Source organism: Lynx canadensis, chromosome B1, assembly GCF_007474595.2.
Source record: "Lynx canadensis isolate LIC74 chromosome B1, mLynCan4.pri.v2, whole genome shotgun sequence".
Classification (NCBI taxonomy): Eukaryota; Metazoa; Chordata; class Mammalia; order Carnivora; family Felidae; genus Lynx; species Lynx canadensis.
In genome coordinates this window covers 85,573,832-85,599,497 of record NC_044306.2, presented here as the reverse complement: position 1 = coordinate 85,599,497, position 25,666 = coordinate 85,573,832, and the positions used below count along the sequence as shown (strand labels likewise).

The following is a 25,666-nucleotide window of genomic DNA, read 5'->3' as shown; positions in this document are numbered from 1 at the left end:
GCAAGTCCTAGAGGTCAGTTTTTCTGAGGGAATGGAAATGCTACTTTTCTTGCCCACGGCCTTGGGGTGAGAGAGGACGCTGACTTCTGAGTTGAGAGCTGGCAGTTGTAAGCTGTCATGATTCACCCAATAGGGCTGGGTGGTCACAACCCCAAAGACTTCTTCTCAATAAGGCCACTCAGAGTCTATGTAACTTCCCACCTGCCCGCCCCCAAGTCCCCAGGGGGGCACTGGCACTGGGAAAAGACCTTCTGCCAATCAGGAGGCAGGAGAATGAGGGGGCTGAGGTGAAGCTGGAGGACTAGAGTCTGGAATTCTTCTCCGCTCCCGAGTGCCGCCTCCCCCTCTGAGGGTTTGTCGTAGAAGTGACAGAGACAATTTTGTTGCAGCACCAAATCCACATGGTTTGTGTCACTTAAAAAAAAAACCCAAAAAACAACAACAAAAACGACTGGTCAGAGGAGTCACAGTGACAGTAACGGACATCAATATGTGGTTAGAAAGGTCAAGCAGGAATTTCAAAAAGAGTGGCTTGAATATTTATGGATCACAAAACAAACAGATCTTTGGGCCTCTCATTAGGCAACTTGGGTGGAGTCTAGTTCTCTCTGGAGGTAATCAGGTTTTAACTTCTCTTCTTTGTGAGGGTCAGGGAATCTTGTGAGAATCCTGGAGCAGCTCTGCTCCAGACCACGGGCCAACTGTGGCTATTGGGACAGAGCTGGAGACGCGGCCAGTCCAAGGGGAGGCGTGCTTTGAGTGTAAAGCACATAATGCATTTAGAGGACTTAGTACCCAAAAGAATGTAAGGTATTTCATTAATACTTTTTACACGTTGGAACAAAAAGATTATATTATTAAAATGATTTTGACCTGTTCCTTTGTACTTTTTCAAACGTAGCAGGTAGAAAATGTAAAGTCTACATATGTGACTTGCATTATATTTCTATTGGATAGCGCTGGTCTGGACACTCGCTACAGAAAAATGCACATCTCTAAATACGCATAAAGTCTGCATATACTTCTAGAGGGCTCCAAGCTCAGAATTTCCTCTGCAGGGGAGGTGGTGAAGAAGCTATGGAAGGTTTTCATTTCTTTTAAACCCTTCTATGCTGGTTAAAAAAAAAAAAATTTTTTTTTTTTTTTTAGACTACCAAAGCCACATGAAAATCCTCCAGAAACAAACCTTTGGTAAATGGAGAGCCTCCTAGGCTCAGGGATTTTGCAGCGGAACCTCCTTGGGGTAAAGTCACGAACCTCACGTTATCTACGTTATCTACGTTATCTACGCAGCATTCTATAGGGGCTGCTGCAGCCACAGCATACATATGCAACCAATTCCTGATTCCTGATTTACCCAGTCACTGGCAGGAAGAGACAACACTCCTCACAGGGAGAATTATGCAATCCAAGAGGCATTTTCTCTCCTGGGCATGGAATACAATGTAGATCGTTCCTTTGCTGTTGAATTATCCTTCTAATTCCACTTGACTTAAGTTAATACCAAAATGTGTTTCAGGCCGAGCTGAATGGAGGAGGATACACGATGCAGCTCTAGCCGGCCAAGAAAAAGCAACACTTTGAGATGAAGAATTCCATACCGAGAACTAGGATTTGAAGGTATCCAGAGATGACAAACTCTGACTAACAGCAGCTTTAACATAAGGCAAACCAAAACCACTCCTTGGACTTAAAACTTCAATCATTTAGCTATTCATTCTCAGCAATGCAGGAATGCTGAGTCCCAAAAGCCATTAGGGCAGGTTACGTGTCAAGTCAGTGCCTCCCTAACCTGAACGAAGTCAGCTATCTGTCATGGCCATCTCAAAAAACCAGATCCCCCTGGCAAAAAGCTCATTAGTGTTCTAAAGGCCAGAAGGAGCCTTGGGCATCACCGTGTTAAACTCCTTCATTTCACAGATGGAAAAGATGAGGCCCAATAAGCAGGTGGCTCATCTAGGACTCTTGACGCTCCATTCAGTGCTGTCTTCGTCCCTCCCTGCCTGCCTTCGCACACGGACACCAGATTTCATTACAGGAAGTGTTAGGCGCCCAGGGAGAGGTGACATTTCTGAAGGTGGTAATCACTTTCCTTGCCTTGCTGCCTACTTAGAGAGCATCAAATAGGAAATCGTTAAAGATGGTGAGACAAAAGCAACCAGTGGTCCCCCTGACATACACTCTATGTTTCAGCAGGCAGCAGGGATTCACGGCACAACCAAATTCCTGTTTTTGGATGAGTGTTTGTGTAATGAGGTGAGAAAGCCTCATCAAATACATAAATAACTCAGTGAAGAAAGCTTCTTTCTTAGTAACCCACGCAGCCGCAGGCCTTCTTACAGAGGATGAGGTGACCTGTGATTGTCCAGGGAAAGCATTCACTCCCTTAGTCATCTATGCATATGGATAGTCGAAACGTATTACAAAATTGCCCACTGAAAAAATAGCACATCTCTGTCATAGTTACAAAAAAAGAATAAAAACATAAAGAGTTTAAAAACACCGGTGGGTTTTAGTATTGATTTGATACCTCTTTTCCTTTCCCACTTTGTCTCTCTCCATCAGGAGAAGCCTGGTTAGCAAATTCCCATGCTGTACTTTTTAGATCAAATGGTTTTTCAAGTGACGTGTCCCTCCTCAATTGGTATTTACATATACTCAGGGAGCCCTGGAAAGCTACCTGCTAAGGATTCACCTGAACCCTTCCTTGAGGTCTGGCGAGGTGCAACAGAAGTGCGTTGGAATTAAGGTAAAGGCTAGGTGCTACTGCAACCCCCACTGTGTTGGACACTGGGCTCAAAGATGATTGGATCTCTTCTGAAGCCTCCGTCTCCTGCAGGAGCCACTTGTGGAGGTAACAAAAGACTGTTCTAGCCTTGGGGAGACCAATATAACAGACATTTTGCTTTGGGGAAGAGTATGTGGTATCTGGTCTTAACACTAGGCTTGCAGTTCCAGTTACAAGCCCTACAGTCATGAAGAATGGCGCTGCTGCCCTGAAGGGGACTTCTGAGTTTGGAGTTTCCTCCAAAGACTGTGAAATCCAGGCAGAATCAAGTGCCTCCCTAGAGCTTCCTTCGCATGTCACGTGGGCCGTTAACAGAGCCTGGTAAGTGGAAGCCAGCATGATGTAGATGAAAATAGCAAATAGTAGCCTCAGTGGATTCAGAGCTCAGGGTTGGGGTCTCTGGCGGCTAGGATTTTGAAGATCCACTTAAAAGAATTTGGATTCTTAATGAGAGCTGGCCTTAGACTGTTTCAGGGTGCTGAGGCACTTCCCAAAGCCATGCACACTTCATGCTGAGAGGTCAAGGCCATTAATCTCAGAGATGGCGTACGAACTGATCATAGCAGGAACTGGTGCTTCTAAACAGAACTCTCTACAAAAGCTGGAGGAAACCAAAGGAGTGGACATAATGTAAACTACACAAGTCTTAAAAAGAAACTGTCAAAGAAATCCCACAACATTCCAAAACCAGTAAAACAAGACCTGGAAAAAAATGGAAATGAAACTAAGAAGCCCTACATGTGTCCTTTCTGTGTGTTTTGGGAGCTCCTGAAGTGTGTGTCTGCAAGGACACGGGAGGAAAAATCAGCTTTCATCTTCCAAGCTGCCAAGGCCATGGGCTGTTGCACAGACGGAGAAACGGCATCCTGATTGACGTGACTTTGGATATTGCTCTCGTTACCATTCTTGAGTGGCGCACAGTGGAGCTACCAAGGTGTTCTGGAGGGGTGTCTGCCTGGTCCAAGTCTTGAGGCTCCTCCCTTCCTTCCCCTTGGGTCCTACCATCCCCTTGTTCTACGTCTATCATTTCAAGACTTCACCTCTTCGCAGTCTTGGTCAGTGGAAAGTTCTACATCAGACAGTCCAACTTCCATTGCCATAATCAGCGAGATGTCAGAATCACTGCTTACAGCTGGCTCCTGCTCGCCTGGGAGGAGAAAGCAGAGTTCATGGTGAACATGGAACTATGTTTTTGGATGCTGGCAAGTTGAATACAATTGTCTTTTTTTTTTTAATTAAAAAAAAATTTTTTTTAACGTATTTATTTTTGAGACAGAGAGAGACAGAGCATGAATGGGGGAGGGGCAGAGAGAGAGAGGGAGACACAGAATCGGAAGCAGGCTCCAGGCTCTGAGCCATCAGCCCAGAGCCCCACGCGGGGCTCGAACTCACGGACTGCGAGATTGTGACCTGAGCTGAAGTCGGACGCTTAACTAACTGAACCACCCAGGTGCCCCTAAAATTTTTTTTTACATTGATTTATTTTTGATAGAGAGAGACAGAGCACAAGTTGGGGAGGGGCAGAGAGAGAAGAAGACACAGAATCCGAAGCAGGTTCCAGGCTCCGAGCTGTCAGCACAGAGCCCAATGCGGGGCTCAAACCCACAAACCATGAGATCATGACCTGAGCCCAAGTCGGATGCTTAACGGACTGAGCCACCCAGACGCCCCATGAATATGATTGTCTTTAATAGCATTTCCTTGATGGCCAAGAGAAGGCATTAGAAAAACTGCATCTTTTGTAAAAAAAAAAAAAAAAAAAAAAAATCTAGTTAGCGCTTCATCTTGCTTTATAGCCCCAAATAAATTCTAAATAGGCCAAAAAAGCTGAATGTAAAACAGAAACTAATATAGCTAGAAGAAGATATATCTTAAAAGTATATATCTGGGGCGCCTGGGTGGCGCAGTCGGTTAAGCGTCCGACTTCAGCCAGGTCACGATCTTGCGGTCCGTGAGTTCGAGCCCCGCGTCGGGCTCTGGGCTGATGGCTCAGAGCCTGGAGCCTGTTTCTGATTCTGTGTCTCCCTCTCTCTCTGCCCCTCCCCCGTTCATGCTCTGTCTCTCTCTGTCCCAAAAATAAATAAACGTTGAAAAAAAAAAATTAAAAAAAAAAAAAGTATATATCTAAGTAGAAAAATACCTAATATATTAAACTGGGCAAGAAATTCTATGTGGAAAAACATTTGAGCAGTTTATAGAATAGATTGATAAATATGCATAAAATTCAAAAAAATATTAAAACCATGAAAAGTAAGATCAAAAGGCATAGATTGAGCTGGAAATACTTGTGAAAATTTCACAAAGAGCTGTATTTTCAACGTATAGAGAACTTTTAAATCAGTTAAAAAAAAAAAAAAAAACTAACCAGAAAAATGGGCACAGGTTACTATCACACAATTCACAGAGCAGTATAATATAAATGACCAATAAATACAGGGTAAAAATGGGCTACCCTTTTTTTTGTTTATAAAATCTTCACTCTTTAAAAAAGGACAGTATTACACTGAGGCGGGTACTCTGATACAGTACCTGTAGAACTGTGACATTTTCATTTCCAGCACATATCGTAGAGAAATAATCAGAGATGCAAAAATATTCACTTAAGCAGTATTTATAGCAACAAAACATTGCAAGTAACAAAGTCCAACAATATAGAATATCTGAATAAACTGTGTTACTTCTAGAGGATAATCTTGTTGTAACAATTAAAGTGGCATTTCCGGGGCGCCTGGGTGGCTCAGTCGGTTAAGCGTCCGACTTCAGCTCAGGTCACGATCTCGCAGTCCATGAGTTCGAGCCCCGCGTGGGGCTCTGGGCGGATGGCTCAGAGCCTGGAGCCTGCTTGCGATTCTGTGTCTCCCTCTCTCTCTGTCCCTCCCCCGTTCATGCTCTGTCTCTCTCTGTCTCAAAAATAAATAAACATTAAAAAAAAATTAATAAAAAAAAGTGGCATTTCCAAGGAATTTGTAGTTACATAAGAAAACGCTCACATGTAAGCAAGTTCGGTGAACTGGTTCCCTTTGGGGTAGAAACTGAGAACAAACTGAGAGTTGATGGGGGTGGGAGGGAGGGGAGGGTGGGTGATGGGTATTGAGGAGGGCACCTGTTGGGATGAGCACTGGGTGTTGTATGAAAACCAATTTGACAATAAATTCCATATTTAGAAAAATTAAATAATAAATAAATAAATAAAAGAGAAAATGCTCACAGTATTCTCTTAAGTGAAAACAGAAGTATTCAAAGCTTTATATGCAGTGAGGCTGAGAAAGTCAATGAGATGCAAGGAAGTCTAAAATGCTAGTAAGAGTTGTCTCAAATTTTGGGATTTATATTCGTTTCTTAAAAAAATTTTTTTTTCAGGGCACCTGGGTGGCTCAGTCGGTTAAGCGTCCAACAATGGCTCAGGTCATGATCTGGCAGTTTGTGAGTTCGAGCCCCATGTCGGGGTCTGTGCTGACAGCTCAGAGCCTGGAGCCTGCTTCTGTTTCTGTGTCTCCCTCTTTCTCTGCCCCTTCCCTGCTCATGCTCTGTCTCTCTCTTTCTCAAAAATAATGAACATTTAAAAAAAAATTGTTTTCTGTTTTACTTCCAAACATTCTACAATGAAGAAATATCATTCATTCGCTTAAGACATAATGAGTCTCCACTATGTGCGGAGGATTTTGCTAGATGCTAGGGACATAGGTAAGAGCAAGACAGTTCCTGTCTTCAAGGAGCTTACTTTCTAGTATGCTGGCACACCATTAGATAGCCACTCACAACACAGCGAGATACATACGAAACTGGACGATGCACCTGGTGTTCTATGAGCAGGGAAGATGGCTATGTAACCAATTGCTGAGTCAAAGAAGGATTCCCGTCGGGTATGACATCTAAATTGAGTCCTAACTCAAATTTTAGCCAGATGAATGGGAGGGAAGCATCTTTCAAGCATTAGCAATAGCATGTATAGATAGATATGTCTGAACATGAGGGGAGGCCTTGTACAGATGGACATCAGATCGTATTTAAATATGACTAATGCAAGGTCAAGCTAGGGAGTCTGAAGGAAGGCTGGGGTGCTCAACTGCATAAAAGGCAGCCTTAAAACCAAAACATCTTGCGTGTCCCATTAATTACCCCGCTGAAGAAACACACAATTAGAAGACCAACAAAATGCCTAGTACTGAAGAAGCTGATGGTTATAATACTTTTGCTCTGATAAACACTGGTGTAATTTACTTCACGTTGAGGTATAATTAAGGAGAATATATGAGTTTTACGCAGGACAGTGAATTCTTTAAGATGTTTAAAAGGAGACAAACAGAACTGACAAAGGGTTACGGAGTTAAGAACAGGTTTGAGAGAAACAGGCTCTTTTCACAGGGACGTATTCATCTAAAGACTGAGCTCTAATATGTTTCCTAGGCCCAGACATGCATGAGGTTCACAGAATTGTAGACAGATCAATGGCTAGAATAAAACTTAGGAAGCAGTTGTCGGAAGATAAAAGCATTTAGTATTTGAAAATGGGGCACTCAACAAGTATTCAATAAAACTAGTCATTTAGAAACAGGCACAATTGGATCCCTGCCTCACACTTCGCAACAAAATACATTCGAGGCTGGCTAAATACCTGTATCTATGCTAATATTTATATCTACATCTGTACTACATCTATATCTATACCTCTAGCCCACATTTAGTTGCATGTATGTACTTCCTTCCCATTTATCCTCTTCTCCAGAGCCACCCAGGGCTTATTGATCTCCGATTTGGGGGGGAATTCTTTGCTGCAAATTGGGATGGCTCTCCCTTCCCTCATGGCTGCTTTTGCCCTTGTTTTCTGAGCAGGGCCATGGCTTGCTGTGGTGCAGGCTATGCTCGGTACCACTCCAGAGGAAGCCTTTACTTTGGAGTCTGAGTGAGTGGTGGCCGCTGGATTGGGACAGTGCACAACCTGTACAGCTGCACACAGGAGCTCGCTCTGTTTCTCAGATCCACTAAGTCGTTGGCCCTTTGTGCATTGTTTCCAGTTGCTCGGATCTTGATATTGTCTCTTTTTGCCTTTTCCCTGTGTTGGCCTGCCCCTTACAAGATCCCTTTGCTGTACTTTTTGTGGGGTTTTAGGAGAGGTGGAAGTAGTTTCAGGAGCTCAAACTACTCTTTTCACTCAGCGCTCTCCGAAAGCATCACTTTTACAATGAGAAATATATTTAATTAAAATTATATTCATGAGAACTGGGAATCTACCTTACTTTACGAGACTATTTTCTGGTCTCAGCTATTGTAACTACGAGTGTTACTTTGTCTAGGTCACTTTCTCCACTAGGGCTAAAGTTTAGTTGTCTATGAGTTTGGACTGGGTACTTCAGAGTCCTTTCTAGTTGTTCCAGATTATGTACATATACATGTTGATGCCAATTAGCACAGTGCCTCCTACATGGTGGCTTCTCAATAAATATTTACCAGAATTACCACGGAGGAACAAAGTTTTAAGTCTCTTTTTTCATAACCCTTTTAATTTTTGTTTTTTTTATTTTAAACACTTTTTCTTAATAAAAAAAAGGTCTATTTGTTGTATATTTAGTATGAATATATCCTAAATGGGAGAATTCATTACTTTGTGGTATAATGAAAGCTGAACTATTCTTATTCCTGGAGATAAAAAATGAGGGTTATATTATAAAGATATAACCTCTCTCCTCCTCATCCTTTTGCTGCTTCTTCTTTTTTTTTTTTTTTGTAATGGTCCATGAACCAGTTCAGCTCATGAGAAGCCAAAATTTTCAGCTCACAATTACACTGTACATCAACCAAGGAGCTCATCATCAAGTGATTTTATGACTTTCATAAATATCTAGTAAAAAAAAAAAAAGGGGCAGCTCAGATGAAGGGCTGATTTAGTCAGAGATCTAGAAAGACAGCTCCATGTACCTGCAGTGGCAGCCTCTCACCTTCACTCCTGGCTTTTTCAAGCTACCAGGCTACCAGCCTCAGCAGATATTCTGGACTCATTATCACTGTGGTGTTTTCTAAATTGGAACTTGTGAATTGAAAAAAAGAAGGGCCATGGGGACTGATATAACGATGGCTGCTGAGTTCATGATGCTATTTTGGAAACTTGACCATCCTGCACAGCTCCAAGCAAAGAGGAATTCAGATCAATGAAATCGTATATTTTCCTAAAAGTGGTTCAATTTTTATGATGGAGCACTGCACCAACCATATCATCTAATCATTTTCCGTGTCAAAACTTCAAAAACACGATCTGAAGACATTTGAAGTTATTTTTTTCACTCTATCCTGTGTTTTTCATTGAACTTAGTTTGTTCAATAATTAAAAAAAAATTAATGTTTATTTTTGAGAGAGAGTGAGAGAGACAGCAAGCGCACGAGCAAGTGGGGGAGGGGCAGAGAGAGAGGGAGACACAGAACCTGAAGCAGGTTCCTGGCTCTGAGCTGTCAGCACAGAACCCAACGCGGGGCTCAAACCCACGAAGTGAGATCATGACCGGAGCCGAAACTGGTCGCCTAACCAACTGAGCCACCCAGGTACCCCTTCCGTAATTTTTAGAAACTTTATCTTTTAATTAAGGCACATGCTTTACTTTGAGGCCAAAAGAACACAAATGAAAACACTGTCATTAAAACATTTAGAAGGTTCTCTGTAGGTGGTACTAATTGGGGAGTGTAAAGTAGCTATTAACAATATAAATGTTCACTGAATGATACCTTCTTCCCTGCAAAAGCTGATCTAAAAGGACTACAGAAATAATATCGGCCTTTACTGAATTCTCATAATAACACTTTGATGTGGGTTCATTATTCCTGTTTTACAGATGAAAAAAATATACTCTCAGTCCATTGGACGCAGTAGTATAATACCTACTTGACATACTCTCTTCTCTTGGGTTCACGCACTGTAAAGACATTGAGAGAACTGAAACAGAATGATAGGAATCCATTTAATATTTTGAAAGATCTTGCTGTTCAGTGAAGAATAGATTAGTAGCACAAAGTAGCACAAAGGGTGGAGGGAATCTGGAGGAAATGATTGCAGCAAAAACAGAGGAAATGTGGCTTGGTGCGGCAGCAGTGAGTGGAGATAAGGGGACAAACTGAAGAAATAGTTTAGAAGGGGGATGTATAGAAAGGTGGTGGGCTGGACAAGGGCAGCAAGAGAGGAGAAAGTAGAGGACAGTCCCCATATTTCTTGAGCAATATAGGTACCATTTACTCAGCTGGAGAAACTGGAAGACAAACTGGTGGGGAGAGATCAAGAGTTCAGCTTTGCATGCGCCATGTTTGAGATGCCCGGACGTGCAAAGGAGATGTGCAGTCAGCAGTTAGATACAGGAGTCTGGAGGACAATAAATGAAGTGAGAGGCTTCAGCATAGAGAAGAGATCTGAAACCATGAGAGTAGATGAAAAGGAATCTTTTCTAGGAAAAGATTAAAGAGTAAGAAAATAACACCAGGGACAGAGTTCCCCGGAACACTGAAACATACTGCCAAAGACTCCCAACTCATGCCTCTGACATGACTTGTTTGGCCTGCCCCATGTTTTTTGTTTTTGTTTTGTTTTGTTTTGTGTTTTTAGAGCATGAATTAATTACCGATATTTAAAAGTCAGGGTATTTTACATACAGATTTACATTTTAAATTTATCTTGGAAAAGAAAATATCTGGCAATATATGCCCAATTCCCAGAATGAAATCATCGAGGGGAACGGAGTAAGGGCTGCCCCCCTAGGCTCAAGGCAAAGAGGCTCTGGGTCCCCACAGTTGTTGAAGAGTTTGCTCCCTTGGTTCATGTTACTTGGCCTGTGTATTTATTGAAGTTTAAAACCTCATAATTAAAGGGAGGGCAGAAGAACAGTAGAGGAGGGTGAGCCCCCCAAAAGCCTGAAAATGGCCAGAGAATACTGTATCATTGATTCATTTCCTCCTTTTCTTTTAAATATATTCTGCATTACCTCCTTTAAAGGCATTGACTCACAATTAACAATCCATGCCCAAGGAAACGAGCTACTGAGTATTACTGACTTGGCTGGGTGGATTTTAAGACTAATTCTGTCATCTAATTCGTAGTCTTGAATGTCTTTATCACAGCATTAAAGAGCATAGGATGAGATGGTGGGCAGAAAATACTCCATTTTAAACGGAGCTTTGTAACCTATTTTCTTGATCCATAACTACCGCTTTCATACATTTCCACATTTAATTCTAAGTAAAATCCATCAGTAGCCTTGAGGTTAACCAAAAAATTCTTAGTGTTGGGATTTATTAATTCTATTTGGTCCATAAATTGTTAATATCCTTGGTTTATCTCTTTCTTCTTTAATATATAAAAAATTACCTAAAGACTCACGGTTTCCCTTTGTGAAATGTGTACTGTGGTTGCAGTTCTGCTGTGGATTTGATACGAGCGTGTATAAAGTGTGTCCGGATGACTGTTCTAGTTCCTTCCAACCTGAGAATATAAGACCCTGAGACCTGCCTTGTCTGGTATTAGGCATACCTGGCCTGTCCCTATCACTTCAGGCCTCTGTCACTGCCAACACTCCCATTCAGGGCATCTGGGTGGCTCAGTGGGTTAAGCATCTGACTCTCGATTTCAGCTCATGTCATGATCTCAGTCAGTGAGTTTGAGTCCACACTGTCAGTACAGAGCCTGCTTGGGATTCTCTGTCTCCCTCTCTCTCTGCCCTTCCCCTGCTTGTGCTCTCTTTTTCTTAAAATAAATAAACTTAAAAAAAAAAACCCACACAACCCCCTCCACAAACAAACAAACAAACAAACAAACAAAATTTCCATTTCAGAATCCCACCATGTTCCTTCAGAAACAGGAGGCACTCAGCAGAGTCTGTAGCATTGAAACTGAATTGAAGTTCCCCTCTGGCCATGCAGGGCTTAAGTTTTGTATTTTATTAGCTAATAACAATTCTAATGCTTATTGAGTACTTAGTACATGCCAGGGATTATGCTAAGTATTAAAACAGATTACCTAATTTAATATTCAAAATCAACCTATGACATAGTATTATTTCTATTTTCAGGTAATAAAACTAAAGCCCAGGAAGGTTAAAATCCTCCTGAGATTACACTGAAGGTAAGAGTCGGAACTAGAATTTGAACCTAGATCTGATTCCAGAGCCCATGAACTTGACCATATCTATACTTCAGAAGTAAGAGTCTTAACCTGAGGATTAGTGGACTTGTGGAGGAATTCAGGTACCTAAAGTTACATACACACTTATATGGTTATACGCATACATATATTTTTCTGGTAAGAGGATTGCTCTCACTAGATTCTTACAGAAACCACAAAAAGGCTAAGAACCATTCACCGCATAGATTTTGCATCGTGGGTGAGCTGGAGAAGAGTGGTCTGGCTTTCTTTTCAATGGTTTATGTTTCAATGACTATGTGTTCTATTAACTTGACATGACACTTTTCATGTGAAGTCACCACTTTCCTACTTAGTTGTTTCTTTATGATGGTTATTCAAAGCTAAAGCAGAAAATTATCCTTCCCAGAATCAGGTTTGATATTTACTGCGTGTCTTCTGAAAGAAGGCATAGAGCAGTAGCAGGCTGGAATAAGTCCTTCTCTGTTAAGAATTAACAAACATTGCCCTCAGAATAAGTGTTCTCTGTGTTGGGAGAAAATAAGGTAGTGATGAATATAATTCCCCAGGTGTCCTGATTCTCCAGGAGGTTTGGTGTTCACAAGCTGGGAGCTGCTCTGCATCACATAAAAGCTTATTTTTTCCCATGTACTTGAAAAATAAGGTTTCAAGGAAAAAATGGCACCCTTCTGTCCACTGGTACCAATGCTTATATTCCTGAAAATAAGACATAATTTCCAATCACTCCTGTATTATGCAAGAGAACCATAGGGGAGATAGTCAGCCAGACTGGCTGACTTACATTATCTTTCCATCTCTTCTCAGAATCAAGGTTTCTTAGGGCAGGACTGGGGCACTGCCTACATATTCCCTATCATAATCTTAGTGGGCAAGTTAATCTGACTTCAAATGCAGAGTGTTTTCAATAAGGAAATGTGTTCTTTTTGTATGAGTTCCTTGCTTTATCTCTGGCCTAACAAGAATTTCTGAGGAGATAAACTTCTGATTTGGCTTAAATCTTCCCTCTTAGGAGGGGCTTCTATTGTGAGAATGGCCGGCCTGAGGGTCAGTTTCTTCAGAGGCTGTGCAGTATTAATAACAACAGCTAGAATGTACTGACTTCTTCCTACGTGCCGGGCATTGTGCTAAGCAATTACATGTTACATATGTCATCTTCACAATGACATTCTGAAGTAGGTGTATGATTATCCCAAAAGCTGCTACACATTTTATAGGTGAAGTCAATTTGTCCAAAGTCAAGTACACAGAGGGGGCAGAAACGGAATCCCTATCCAAGCCAGTGATACTGACAATCATGCCATTCTGGAATGACAGATCTGCCATATTTTCATGTGGCTGCTAAGCTGTGCTCATAGACAATGCTTGACCACCTTTGGGAACTAAGCATTCCAAGGCTACAATACAAATTCATCCATCTGGCTAAGTGACTTCTAAATCGTTCAGATATAACTGGCACTTTTGCCTTTTTAAGTTCTGGCTCCATAATGATAAATATACACGTGATGAGATCAATTCAGGAAAATTCCTTCTTCCCTCTCAGACGGGAAAGTTTAAAGCATTATTTCTATGTGGGCTTGGTGGAGAATTCCTTGGAAGCTTGTATATTAAGTAAGATCAGATCGTTATGATTTCACTTTGCTTTTTATCTTTTTTTTTTTAAGTTTATTTATTTTGAAAGAGAGCGAGAATCTTCAAGCAGGCTCCCCAACACCAGCGTGGGAGCCCAACATGGGAGCCTGAACTCATGAGATCATGACCTGAGCCAAAGTCAGATGCCGAACCCGCGTAACCAACTGAGTCACCCAGGCTCCCCCGCTGTTATCTCTTCATCATTGGTCTTCTTTCCCTGTGACATTTCACCCAGGAGGGCAAAGATTTCCTCCAATTCCTCAAACTTCTTACTGATTGCATTAACAGTTCATTGGGTAATTCCTTACTAAGTGCCAAAAGAAGGGACGATGTAACTTTTGCATCAGTTTTATATTGGTTTGTTCAGGAAAGGATGCAAAATCTAGTGAACATTTATGTAGTTAACATTTATGTTGTTACAATCTGCAATTAGTACCACCTACAGAAAACCTTAAGCACTAAGCTTAAGGAGGTTTCAAGGAAAAATGTTGGACGCTGAATCCCCTTCATAAGGATTGTTTTGACTATTTAAGGCCCTTTAAAATTCTATTTGAATTTTAAGACTGTTTTTCTATTTCTGCAAAAAACAAAACAAAACAAAACAAAACACCATTGAGACTTTGATAGGAACAGCATTGGATGTGCAGATTACTTTGAGTGGTATGAACATTTTACAATATTTAGTCTTCTAATTCATGGCTATGGGATATTTTTCCATTATTTGGTATCTTTAAAATTTCTTTTGGCAATGTTTTATACCTTTCAGTATACACATCTTTCATCTCCTTACATTTATTCCCAAATATTTTATTCTTTTTGGTGTTACTGTAAATTAGATCATTTTCTTAATTTCCTTTTCAGATTATCCACTGTTAGTGTAGAAAAGCAATTGTTTTTTTGTGTGCTGATTTTATATCTTGCAAATTTGCTGAATTCGTTGTTTAATGCTAACAGGGCTTAACCAACTGAGCCACCCAGGTGCCTCCAATCTTTGGAATTTTCTATATATTCGATCATATTATATGCAAACATAGATACTCAACTTCTTTCCTTCCAGTGTGGATGCCTTCTATCTCTTTTTCTTGCCTAACTGCTCTGGCCTGGACCCTGCAGTACTATGTTAAATAGAAGTGGTGAAAGTAAGCATTCTTGCCTTGTTCCTGATCTTAGAGAAAAAGCTTTCAGTTTTTCACTATTGAGTATGATGTTAACTGTGGGTTTGTCATATGTGGGTTTTAATATGCTGAGGTAATTTCCTTCTATTTCTAGTTTGTTGAGTGTTTTTATCATGAAAGTGTGTAGCATTCTGTCAAGTGCTTTTTCTGTGTCAAGATGGTCCTTTATTTTTATCCTTTGTTCTATTAATGTGGTATACCACATGTTGAAATCTATGACACATTTTAAGTTAAATTTATATATGGTGCAAGGTAAAGCTTGGTGTTCATTTTTCCCCAAGATTTTTGTGACCAATTTCTTGCACTATATTCCCTTTTTTTTAAAAAAAAATTAATGTTTATTTATTTTTGAGAGAGGGAGGGAGGGAGAGACAGAGAGAGAGAGAGAGAGAGAGAGAGAGAGAGAGAGAGAGACAGCACAAGTGGGGGAGAGGCAGATAGAGGGGGAGACACAGAATATGAAGCAAGCTCCAGGCTCTGAGCTGTCAGCACAGAGCCCGATGCGGGGCTCAATGCGGGGCTCCAACTCAACAATCCTGAGATCATAACCTGAGCCGCAGTCAGTCAGATGCTCAACTGACTGAGCCACCCAGGCGCCCCCATTCCCTTATTTTTAAGTATCTATATTGACTTCCATTTTCCTGACTGGTCTCACTAAAGACAGGCTGTACTAAAACTGAGGAGGAATTTGAACGCATGGCTAAAGTGACCTTCTTTTAATATATGTGGATTTTTTTATGGTGTGCATAAGAACACTTGCTTAGATAAATTGCTGGAAAATAAACGATCTGTTTCTTCAATAAAGTAATGATAATAATACTTTTTCTTGCAGCCTGCAATGAGATTTGGTAATATTTATGCATATACACATATGCATGCATGCACATATACACACATGACACTTCCCTTCACAGTGTGTCTGACACATGCTATGCTGGCTGATGCACTGCTACTATTGTATTTAATAAATTTACTCACAACCTGCTTTATTCATTTTCCATTAAGCCTCTTGACTTCTCCCTTCTTTGCCCATTAATGTGCTGGCAGACAAGGGGTGCCCTTTCTTTCCCTGTCACTACCCCGCTGTCTCTGAAACGTTCTGTTTCTTCAGGGTTACAGGATACAGGCTGATGCATCAACATTTCATAAAGAGCTCATCTGCCATGTGACAACCTCATCCCTACTGCTTGTATAAGTGTCACCCTGTTACAAGATAGTCCAACACAAGAGTCAGAGGAAACTAGAGAACAGGGCTCGGATGGAAACATAAAGTCTAGTTTAAAGGTCAAGCTACGGAACACAGCAAAGTAGGGAATCCTTCACTCTGGAAGGGATTGGGGAGGGCAGAAGCAGAAACAGTTTCTTACACATGTCCTTTTAAAAGAAAGAAGCATTAACATTTCTTTTTATGTTTATTTGAGGGGAGGGAGGGGCAGAGAGAGAGGGAGACACAGAATCCAAAGCAGGCTCCAGGCTCTGAGCTGTCAGCACAGAGCCTGACGTGGGGCTCGAACTCATGAACTGCGAAATCATGACTTGAGCCGAAGTCGGACGCTTAACTGACTGGGCCACTCAGGTGCCCCAAGAAAGAAACATTTTAAATAGGGACTTAGCCGAAATATAAGTCCTTAAGAAGAGCATACGCAAAATGTAAGGTAAATAAATAGTTCAGTGCTGGAGACTAGACACTGCTAAGAGCACATTTGGTCTGTGTGTGCAGGCATCATGTTACATCAATCTGTTCTACAACCACAATCAATTTAAATTTTTTACTATGGTTGTCATTTCTGACCATTCTGACCATCTGCTTCCCCCATAAAGCACATGGAAAAGCCTGCTTATAAAACTTCAAGACTGCCAAGTCATTTGTTCAGAAGAAGCCCTGGTTGTCCCCACCTCTTCCAACAAATAGTGCATAATTCACCTTTGGTGGGTGTGAGAATAGGTCATGACCTGGTGTTTTGGGGCAGGAGGGAAGGACTCAAAGTGGTGGCACACATAAGCCCTCAAAAACTGCTAGATTCATCTTAGCTAAAGAAAAGAGGCCTGATGTTTTCATCCAGAGCATGAGTTGATGTCCCAATAAATTACTGAAATTCACAGTAATTGAGATGGATGTGCCTTCCTGGAAAACCTAATGGATTCTATCTAAAGCCCATAATGGCAAGAGCAGTAGTCCAGTCGTATGTTATAAGATCATAACCTAACCCATTTCTCTGGCTCACAGAATGCAACTTCTAGCTCTTGTGTTCAGAGCAAAAACTAGAATTTTAATTAATATTTGGTCATGCAATGGGAATTCCTTGCCATTAGTTTAGGGTGGAAATAAAGGAGAAACAAGTGATGTAATGTGATACAATGATTAGAAAGATATATTTGATTATTCAGATGACCAAAATATATCCTCAGATATATTTGGTCTTCATCCACAGTTTCTTTTTCTTTTTTAAATTTTTTTCAATGTTTATTGGTTGTTTTTTTTTAAGACAGAGACAGAGTATGAGTGGGGAAGGGACAGAAAGAGAGGGAGACACAGAATCTGAAGCAGGCTCCAGGCTCTGAGCTGTCAGCACAGATCCTGATGCGGGGCTTGAACTCACGGACTGTGAGATCATGACCTGAGTCCAAGTCAGAAGCTCAACCGACTGAGCCACCTAGGTGCCCCCATCCAGAGTTTCTAAAAACCCTTTCAAGCCATAAAAGTGAACTGGGTGTCTTGTTATTAATGAAAGTGGCTTCTGGACCTCACCCAAGGGCAGGATGTCCAACCATGTGATTGGAGTGTTGGAATTTTCAGTCCCACCCTGACCTCCAGGAAAAGGAGAGGGGCTGGAGGTTGAATCAGCCAATGATCAATGACTTAGTCAGCCATGACTATGTCATGAAGCCTCCTCCATAAAGACCCAGGAGTACACCTTTTTGGTTCCTTTTTTTCTAACAGCTTCCACCCTTGGGGCACCAGAATGCTGTAAAAAAAACCAGGCCCCAAGCTCCATGAGGATAGACGCTCCTTTGTTTGGGACCTTGCCATATGTATCTCTTCATCTGGTTGTTGATTCGTATCCTTTAATACACTTTATCATATCCCTTAATAAAATGGCAAATATACATGTTTCCCTGAGTTCTACGAGCTGTTCTAGCAAATTAATTGAACCTACAGAGGAGGTTGTGGGAACCAAAAATCTGTAGCTGGTCGGTCAGAAGCACAGGTAAACAGCCTGGGTGTGTGCCTGGCATCTGAGGCGGTGGTGGTGGGGGCTGTTCTGTGGGACTGAACCCTCAACCTGTGGGATCTGATTCTATCTTCATGCAGATGGTGTCAGGATTGAGTTGAATTCTTGGACATGCTGACGGTGTCTCAGAATTGCTTGGTATTGTTATGTGTGGGATCTCCCCCCACCCTGCTGTTTGGAATTGGGCCAGAAAACCTTAAAGAGGCAAGCTGATCAACCAGGTAAGGGGGCATGGATGGGAAAAGGGAATAAGGGAAATGGATATTAAGGTGGACCAGACATTCATCCTCCATTTCTGCTCCTCAGGGATAGAAACCACTGGTCTTCCTCTCTCTTGTGCCTCTTTTGTTTGATAACCAAGCAGATAAAGCCAGAAGAGCCTTAGAGTTTACTGATCACTCACTCACTCATTCAATCAACTAAGACAATGGACAGAAAACATTTAGCCTAGTTTCTGGTTCAGAGAAACCTTTAGTAACATGAAGGTTTTGATGGTGGTTAATGATAAAATTGGAGCTGCTGTTTATGTTGTTCGCAGGTAGATGAACTCATCTCACCTCCTTGTAAGTGAGGAGGCAGACAAGGAACCCATTGGCACACACTGTTTGAATGGTACACGCTGTTATGTCAGTGTTGAGATCAGGTCTTCTAACTTCCTAAACAGCTCTTTCCAATGTTTATTTCCCCTTTACGAGCACATTCTCCAACTTAAAAAAAAAAAAGGAAGCCATATTCTCTTTGGATAAAAATACAAATCTTATCCTTCCTCATGAAAGTGTTGATACCTACATCCCTCCCATCATTTTGCCTTTGAGATCACTGTTATTTTTCCTGAATCCTCACTTGCCAAGAAGACTTTGTTGAATTTTAAGGTGGGTATTTTAAAAAATGATTTGCATTTTGGTGTTTTCCAGAAATAAAATGAAATCATTACCTTATGGGATATTTCTCTAGGCTCACTACCCCTTACCACTTATCATTGGTTCAAAAGGTTGAAATCTCTAAATACTTTATCTGGGTTTGGTACCTCTTTAAAACTCTCATGCTATTTTGAAGCAGATTTTCTTGGGGGAGGTGGTGGGGAGGGGGATAGACACTAAAAAAAAAAATGCTACAAAAGTGCAGGAATAATATAGTAACCTAAGCTGCTTTGTCTCCATCACCAAGCATTGATACTGATTTTCAGGTGCCTGCCAATGTTACCTACTCAGAGAAGCTATCCTTGTCTGTCTTCTAATTGCCCCAGTCACTCTCTAACACCTTACTTGGCCTTATTTTATTTTTGAGAGTCTTAACATAATATTCTTATGTTCTTCTGTCTTGTTCAATAGAAAGCAATCCCGATGAAGTCAGAGACTGCATCACCATAAGATTCCCCAGCACAGAAATAAGGGTCTGAGTTATACCAGGGTCTGAATAAATATTCACACAGCAAATCATGTTATATTTAAGTCTGTCTCTTCAGTAAAAGCAAAACCAACACAATCACATTCGTTCCCTTTGTGCCTCATTTTTAGTTTTATCCTTCCAACAAAGCAACTACTAACACAATTTGACATGAATCTTTACAGTACATCTTATACAAACGTGTGCGTGTGTACGTGTGTGTTCACGCATATATCGATGCAGGTAATAAATAAATCCATGAATAAATTAGGCGCTATTTTGTGTATTAAATTTTTTACACAAATGAAAGCTTGCTGTGTTATTTTTCAACTTTTTAAAATTTTTATTTATTTTTTTTAATTTTAATTTTTTTTTTGAGACAGAGACAGCATGAGCAGGGGAGGGGCAGAGAGAGAGGGAGACACAGAATCAGAAGCAGGCTCCAGGACCTGAGCTGTCAGCACAGAGCCCGATGCGGGGCTCGAACTCACAGACTGTGAGATCATGACCTGAGCCGAGGCTGGACGCTCAACTGACTGAGCCATCCAGGTGCCCCTCAACTTTTTTTTAATCTTGTTTTTCAGATTTAATCATATTCTGTATTTAATTCTTTTTTGCCACTGTTAACTAGTTCATTTAAACACAAGCTGTATTTTATTTGTCCTTTTCCAAAATGAAAGACATTTACGTTATTTATAATTTCTGACTTGTATGTATCTTCTAGCAAATTCTCCAAAAATGTTAGTTTCCTTTCCTTTCCTTCTTTTCGGAGTAAGAATACATGATCACTTCCTTCTCTAGGGAAGAGGCATTTTAAGGGGTTTCATGTAGCTCCTAGGTACTATCATTTATTTTGGCTTCCAGAACATAAATATTAGAAGAATAAAAGAAATCTTTTTGAGGACCATTTTTTAATCAGTGGTCCCCAAAAGATTGATTATAATAGCTATAATTATTTGTTGTATTTCATGATTATAGCAGGGGGCAATGAAGATGGGAGTGAAGGTGGGTAACAGCACCGATAGAAAATGGTAGACTTGGCCCAGAATTGTTCTAACACCCTTTTTCACAATTATAACTATTATTGTTCTCTCATCATCATCCTTCATTACATTTGCTTTAGTTTATAACATTCTGTCGAACATCTGAGTCCATATGACAGCAGGCTGCCTGAATCTCAGAAAGGCTAAGTTATTCCTTCAAGGTCCCCTGAAGAGCCAGTAGGTAGCTGAGCTAGGACTTGAACGTGTCTCTCCTGTTCTTGCCTGGGTGGGTTTTATGGTGCTTTATGAAGTCCTTGGTGTTGGCTGTGAGAGGAACCTGGGGCACTGGGTGTGGTGGATAAGATGGTGATGATGATGGAGGTGAGGTGGATGAAGATGGTGATGATGATGGTGATGACAGTAACTGCCACAAAGGACAGCTGAAGCTGTTCCTTCCACACCCATCCTCCCCGTCCCTCCCACCCCGCCCACCCCAGCATTTAGTGTAGCAATTATTCAGAGGCAGATGACTACTTAGTAGGGTAATGAATCTTTGTTGAAACCATTTGTTAGACCCTCTCATTTACTTTACTAATCTGATCTTCATTTCCTTTGCTCATCTGATCTGTATTTCCTGGAAATCCAAAACAAGACAAAACAAAACAAGCATCTAGTAGCTACAATGAACTTTATAAAATGCCTCTTCCTAAGGTGGTACAGGAGGGAGGGAGGTAGACCAGAACTCCACCAGACTCTATGCTGGGTACTATTCATTTTCATTAGCCAACCCCTCCCCCCCCAAACCAAAGAGTTTATCTCTTTATTACATTTGAATTGTCCTATATGTGCACTGGTTTAAAAATGGGTTTTGCTACTAAAAACCCAAATAAAAAGAAGAAAATGGGTTTTTGCTACTAAACATCCAAATAAAGGATATGGCCAATTCCAGCCCTCCACAAAATGGCAGTTTGCATCCTGCTAACTTGGTCTCTAGTAAGTGGGGTAGGGACTCTTTGAGTGATTTTCTTCTGGGCTCCCACAGGTTCCTTCCCACTGGGAGGAGGTGTGCCCAGAGGTTGGAGAGTAGTGCTGCCCCCCACAATCCCTTTTCTGAAGAGTGCCTGTAATCCACAATTTCTGACACCTGATTAATATCAATGCCTTATTTCATTATTTAAATATTCCACCCATGTATTTTTTTTTTTCTCTTAACTAGAACAGACTTACATCTCCAAGGACAGGGGTGTATTTCGCATAGACATGGCCAAACCTTCGTCCCCAGTGCTAAACTCATAAAAGAAATAAAATGGTTACCACCTCCATGTATTAAACAGAAGAATGGGAAGACATCAATAAATAATGTTGGTGTTTTAAAGGCTAAAAATACTGGGAGGGAGACTCCTACTCTTATTTCAGAGCTGCATGGAGAATATTATAACAAGGCGTCAAGCAGGACCACAGAATAAGCTAAGAAAAACAAGATCTAGCCTACACGGTATGTAAGGTAAGTGTTTCATTTACTTTAATGGGCCAAGAATCTTATTCCTGCTCTTCCCAACCCCTTCACCTTAGCAGGTATTTCCTAAGAGCATTTTCTAGTTTCTTTTTTCTCTTTAATGGTTTCAGAATTATGCTCAGCACCTCTCTGAGAAGAGGGGCCACCTATATGGAATTCTGTCTCTGTGGCTGGCATGGGTGGGGGTGTGGCTACGACAGCTATTCTGCCAGAGCCTTGCTAAACTTAAAAATGAAGAGATGAGAAGAATTCAAAAGGTACCACTTCTAGATGGACCATGATGACTGGGTGAACATATCCACAATAAACACAGAATTAGGAAAATGAGCTAAAACCCAGCAATTTTCCAATATTAAGGAAGATTGAAGACCGAAGCATTTCATCCTCGGATCCCTGAACATGCGTTCAAATGGCCAAATCCTCTGAACAAGTCCATTGGGAGCTTGTGGAATTTAATGTGGGGGTTAAGGTCTTAGCATTTCCTGCACCAGCCTGAGAGTGACCATTCATTCCCCCATCTCTCCATAAACTAACAAAAGCTACATAAATCTCTTATGTAGACAAAGCCTTTAGCAGATCTGGCAAATGAGACTATTCAGAAGAAAAAAATAGCACTTGGCAAAGTAACTTCTACTTTGTACACATCTGTTTTACATCTGTCAGAATCTAAATTTCTTCAAAGGAGGGGCAATTTCATCCTAGTTCAAGACAGGCATTAATAGATATTATACCAAATCACTGACATCATTGGCAAAGTGGCTTTGTTTAACTGATGAAACTGACTCCTAGATTAACTCCCGGTGAGGTCTTCTAGATTATTTTCAGAGTACTTTGTGATGTCTTTCCCCCCTTGTTACACTTAGTATCTTTTGCCATCCCTACATTACAGATAGTCATTTCAATATGTGGCCCACGTGCATTCTGAATTTTGATTTTTTTAAGGACATGCTACTTCAATTGGGAAAGATTATTGATGCCTATAACAAGTTCCCCTGCCTGCTCCTCCTCCACTTTTTTTAAACCCCATAGTTGGCCTAAATATTTGTCCAGGACAGAGCTCCTGCCTAACCCCCTTTTATTGCTGCATGCTGTGTTTATCATTTTGCCAGTGTTCCCCAGTAGTACATAATGAATGAACATTTTGAACTTGTACTTTTGAAGAGTCTGCAACCACAAGCATAGACAGTGTTCCAAACAAGAGGTGCTCTATCACTGGACAGATCTTACCATGTAGTCTTCAATGTTTATTTTTTTCCTGCTAGCAAATAATTTACATGACTTTGCCACAGAAAAACAGCTGCCTCACACTATTGCCGAAGTCTCTTGTAACATGGGATGCTTTGCCAATAATGGTAAATGATGGTGCAGAGTGGTTAAAAATCCATAAATCCCCAAATCACAGAGAACCCACTCATCTGGTGCTGCGCTGAGTTTCCATGGATACCAAGGGCCTGTCTTCAATTTTGAGAACTCTCCTTCACTCTGCAAGCCAGGAAAAAAGCAGCAGGGGTCCTTGAACTAGAACTGTACCTTTGCAGACCCTGAAGATCCTGTTCTTTAACCCACTGGAGACTAAGCCTCAGGCCACCTTCAATTTTCTGATGAAGATTCTCTTATAAGAGAAAATCTCCTGGAGAGAGGGTTTGTAGGCAGCATGAGAGCTGGTTAAGATTTCTGAGACTGAATATTTCCCCCTCAAAACTTTGACTGTCATTCCAGCATCAGAGGTGAGTATATTTTTCCATTTTATGGCTTGCCTTTTTATAGATAGGGTTTCTCTAAGAGGAGGATGCATATTTAGGCACAGAGGGAATCTTGGAAGTAGAAGGCAAGCATGTCATAAGCAGAGACAGTCATCAATGTAAAGGCAAAGCCCCAACAGTAAGACTCGAAGGATAAAAACACTCAGCCTTAAGAAATTAGCTGTGTTGGGGCGCCTGGGTGGCGCAGTCGGTTAAGCGTCCGACTTCAGCCAGGTCACGATCTCGCACTCTGTGAGTTTGAGCCCCACGTCAGGCTCTGGGCTGATGGCTCGGAGCCTGGAGCCTGTTTCTGATTCTGTGTCTCCCTCTCTCTCTGCCCCTCCCCCGTTCATGCTCTGTCTCTCTCTGTCCCAAAAATAAATAAACGTTGAAAAAAAAAATTAAAAAAAAAAAGAAATTAGCTGTGTACACCATGAGAGCTCAGTCAGGGTTCCATTTGTTCCATTACTGTTAACGTTCAACAAGGTAAGAAGATTTAAAAAAGAAACATTTCCTGCCATTATTATCTCCTTCCAAGTACAGTTGATCCTTGAATGATACAGGGGATAGGTCACTGACCCCCCACACAGTTGAAAATCTGAATATAACTTTTGACTGCCCCCAAACTTAACTTTCCATAGCCTATTGGTGATTGGAAGCTTTGCCAATAACATAAACAGTTGGTTAATACACATTTTGTGTGTTATATGTATCATAGACTATATTCTTATGATAAAGCCAGAGAAATGTCATAAAGAAAATCATAAGGGAAATTTATCTATCTATCTATCTATTTATTTATTTTTGAGAGAGAGACAGAATGTGAGCAGGGGAGGGGCAGGGAGAGAGGGAGACACAGAATGTGAGGAAGGCTCCAGGTTCTGAGCTGTCAGCACAGAGCCTGACATGGGGCCTGAACCCACGGACTGCGAAATCATGACCTGAGCCGAAGTTGGACGCTTAACCGACTGAGCCACCCAGGTGCCCCAGGAAAATATATTTATAACAATGTACTGTATTTATTGAAAAATACCTGCATGTAAGTGGACCCACACATCTCAAACCCATGTTGTTCAAGGGTGAACTGTATTAAGCTCCCCAAACATATTTTCTACACCATATCTTGGACAAAAGATAATGATGCTTAGCAGTTACTGACTAATTAGTACTCTGCTGCAGATCTTAGCTGCTATAAATCCAAAGGAACTATAAAATGTAACCTTGTTGCCTTATCCTTTTCAGCAGTTAATTTTATGACACCAAACACCTCTTTCCTCAATAAAGTTATATAGTTGAGAAAACCTACTGTGATTCTTTCCAAATTCATCTTTCGCTCTACCGGATCAAGGACTTCCTTCAGTATCTCAGAATTGTTAAAGTATTTTCTCTACAGAGAACACTTCTTTTTCCCAGGAGGTGATTCAAGGGTTATTGCTCATCTTCAAAATGTAAATGAATGCCTGTAACATTCATTTGTTGTCAAAATGTAAATGAATGCCTGTAACATTCAGTGTGTTGGTCACATATCAGGTCTATAGTCTTTCATAAGCAAGGAAACAATTATTTCAATAATAAAAAGGCTATGGTCTCTGGCTCAGATAGCAATGTTGGCTGCCAGGTAAACCTCCAACAAGATCACAAGGTAGGACTGAATAAAAACATACCTAGATTTTCTACTGATTTTCTTTTGGGATTGGGATCAGTGTCTCGGGGGCTAGTAGGTGTGGATAGACATTGTAGGATTTATGAATAAGGATCCACCCAAGGACCAATCACACAAAATGGCGCCAAAGTGTTCACTTGGGAAATTTTCAAGGCTGAGTCAATAAGAAATAGGTGAAGCTAGCTGCATTGAAGACAATGTTCCAACTCTGGTGCTCCTGAAGAAAGATTAGTATGTGGTTAGAGACATAATTTGGATCCATAAATGGATCGTAGGGATAAGACAACAGAGGATGTGTGAGTTGTCCCAGGTCTGTCCTCCTTAGGAAGGTATTTTAGGGTAGCAGCACAAGTTTTCAAACTCCGATTTTAGAAAGAACCACCTAAGAAGACTGATGACAATTCCACTGCAGGGTATT

The 25,666-nt window shown here is 41.0% G+C and overlaps 1 protein-coding gene across 1 annotated transcript in view; it reads right to left on the bottom strand.

Annotated features, from left to right (window-relative positions):
- Positions 1-825: 825 nt before the first annotated feature.
- RNF150 (ring finger protein 150) overlaps positions 826-25,666 on the bottom strand; it is a 259,010-nt gene continuing 234,169 nt past the window's right edge. Inside the window, exon 7 of the mRNA XM_030313019.1 lies at positions 826-3,935. Coding sequence (XP_030168879.1) covers positions 3,817-3,935 — 119 coding nt within the window. The 3' untranslated portion in view covers positions 826-3,816. The remainder of the gene's footprint in view (positions 3,936-25,666) is intronic.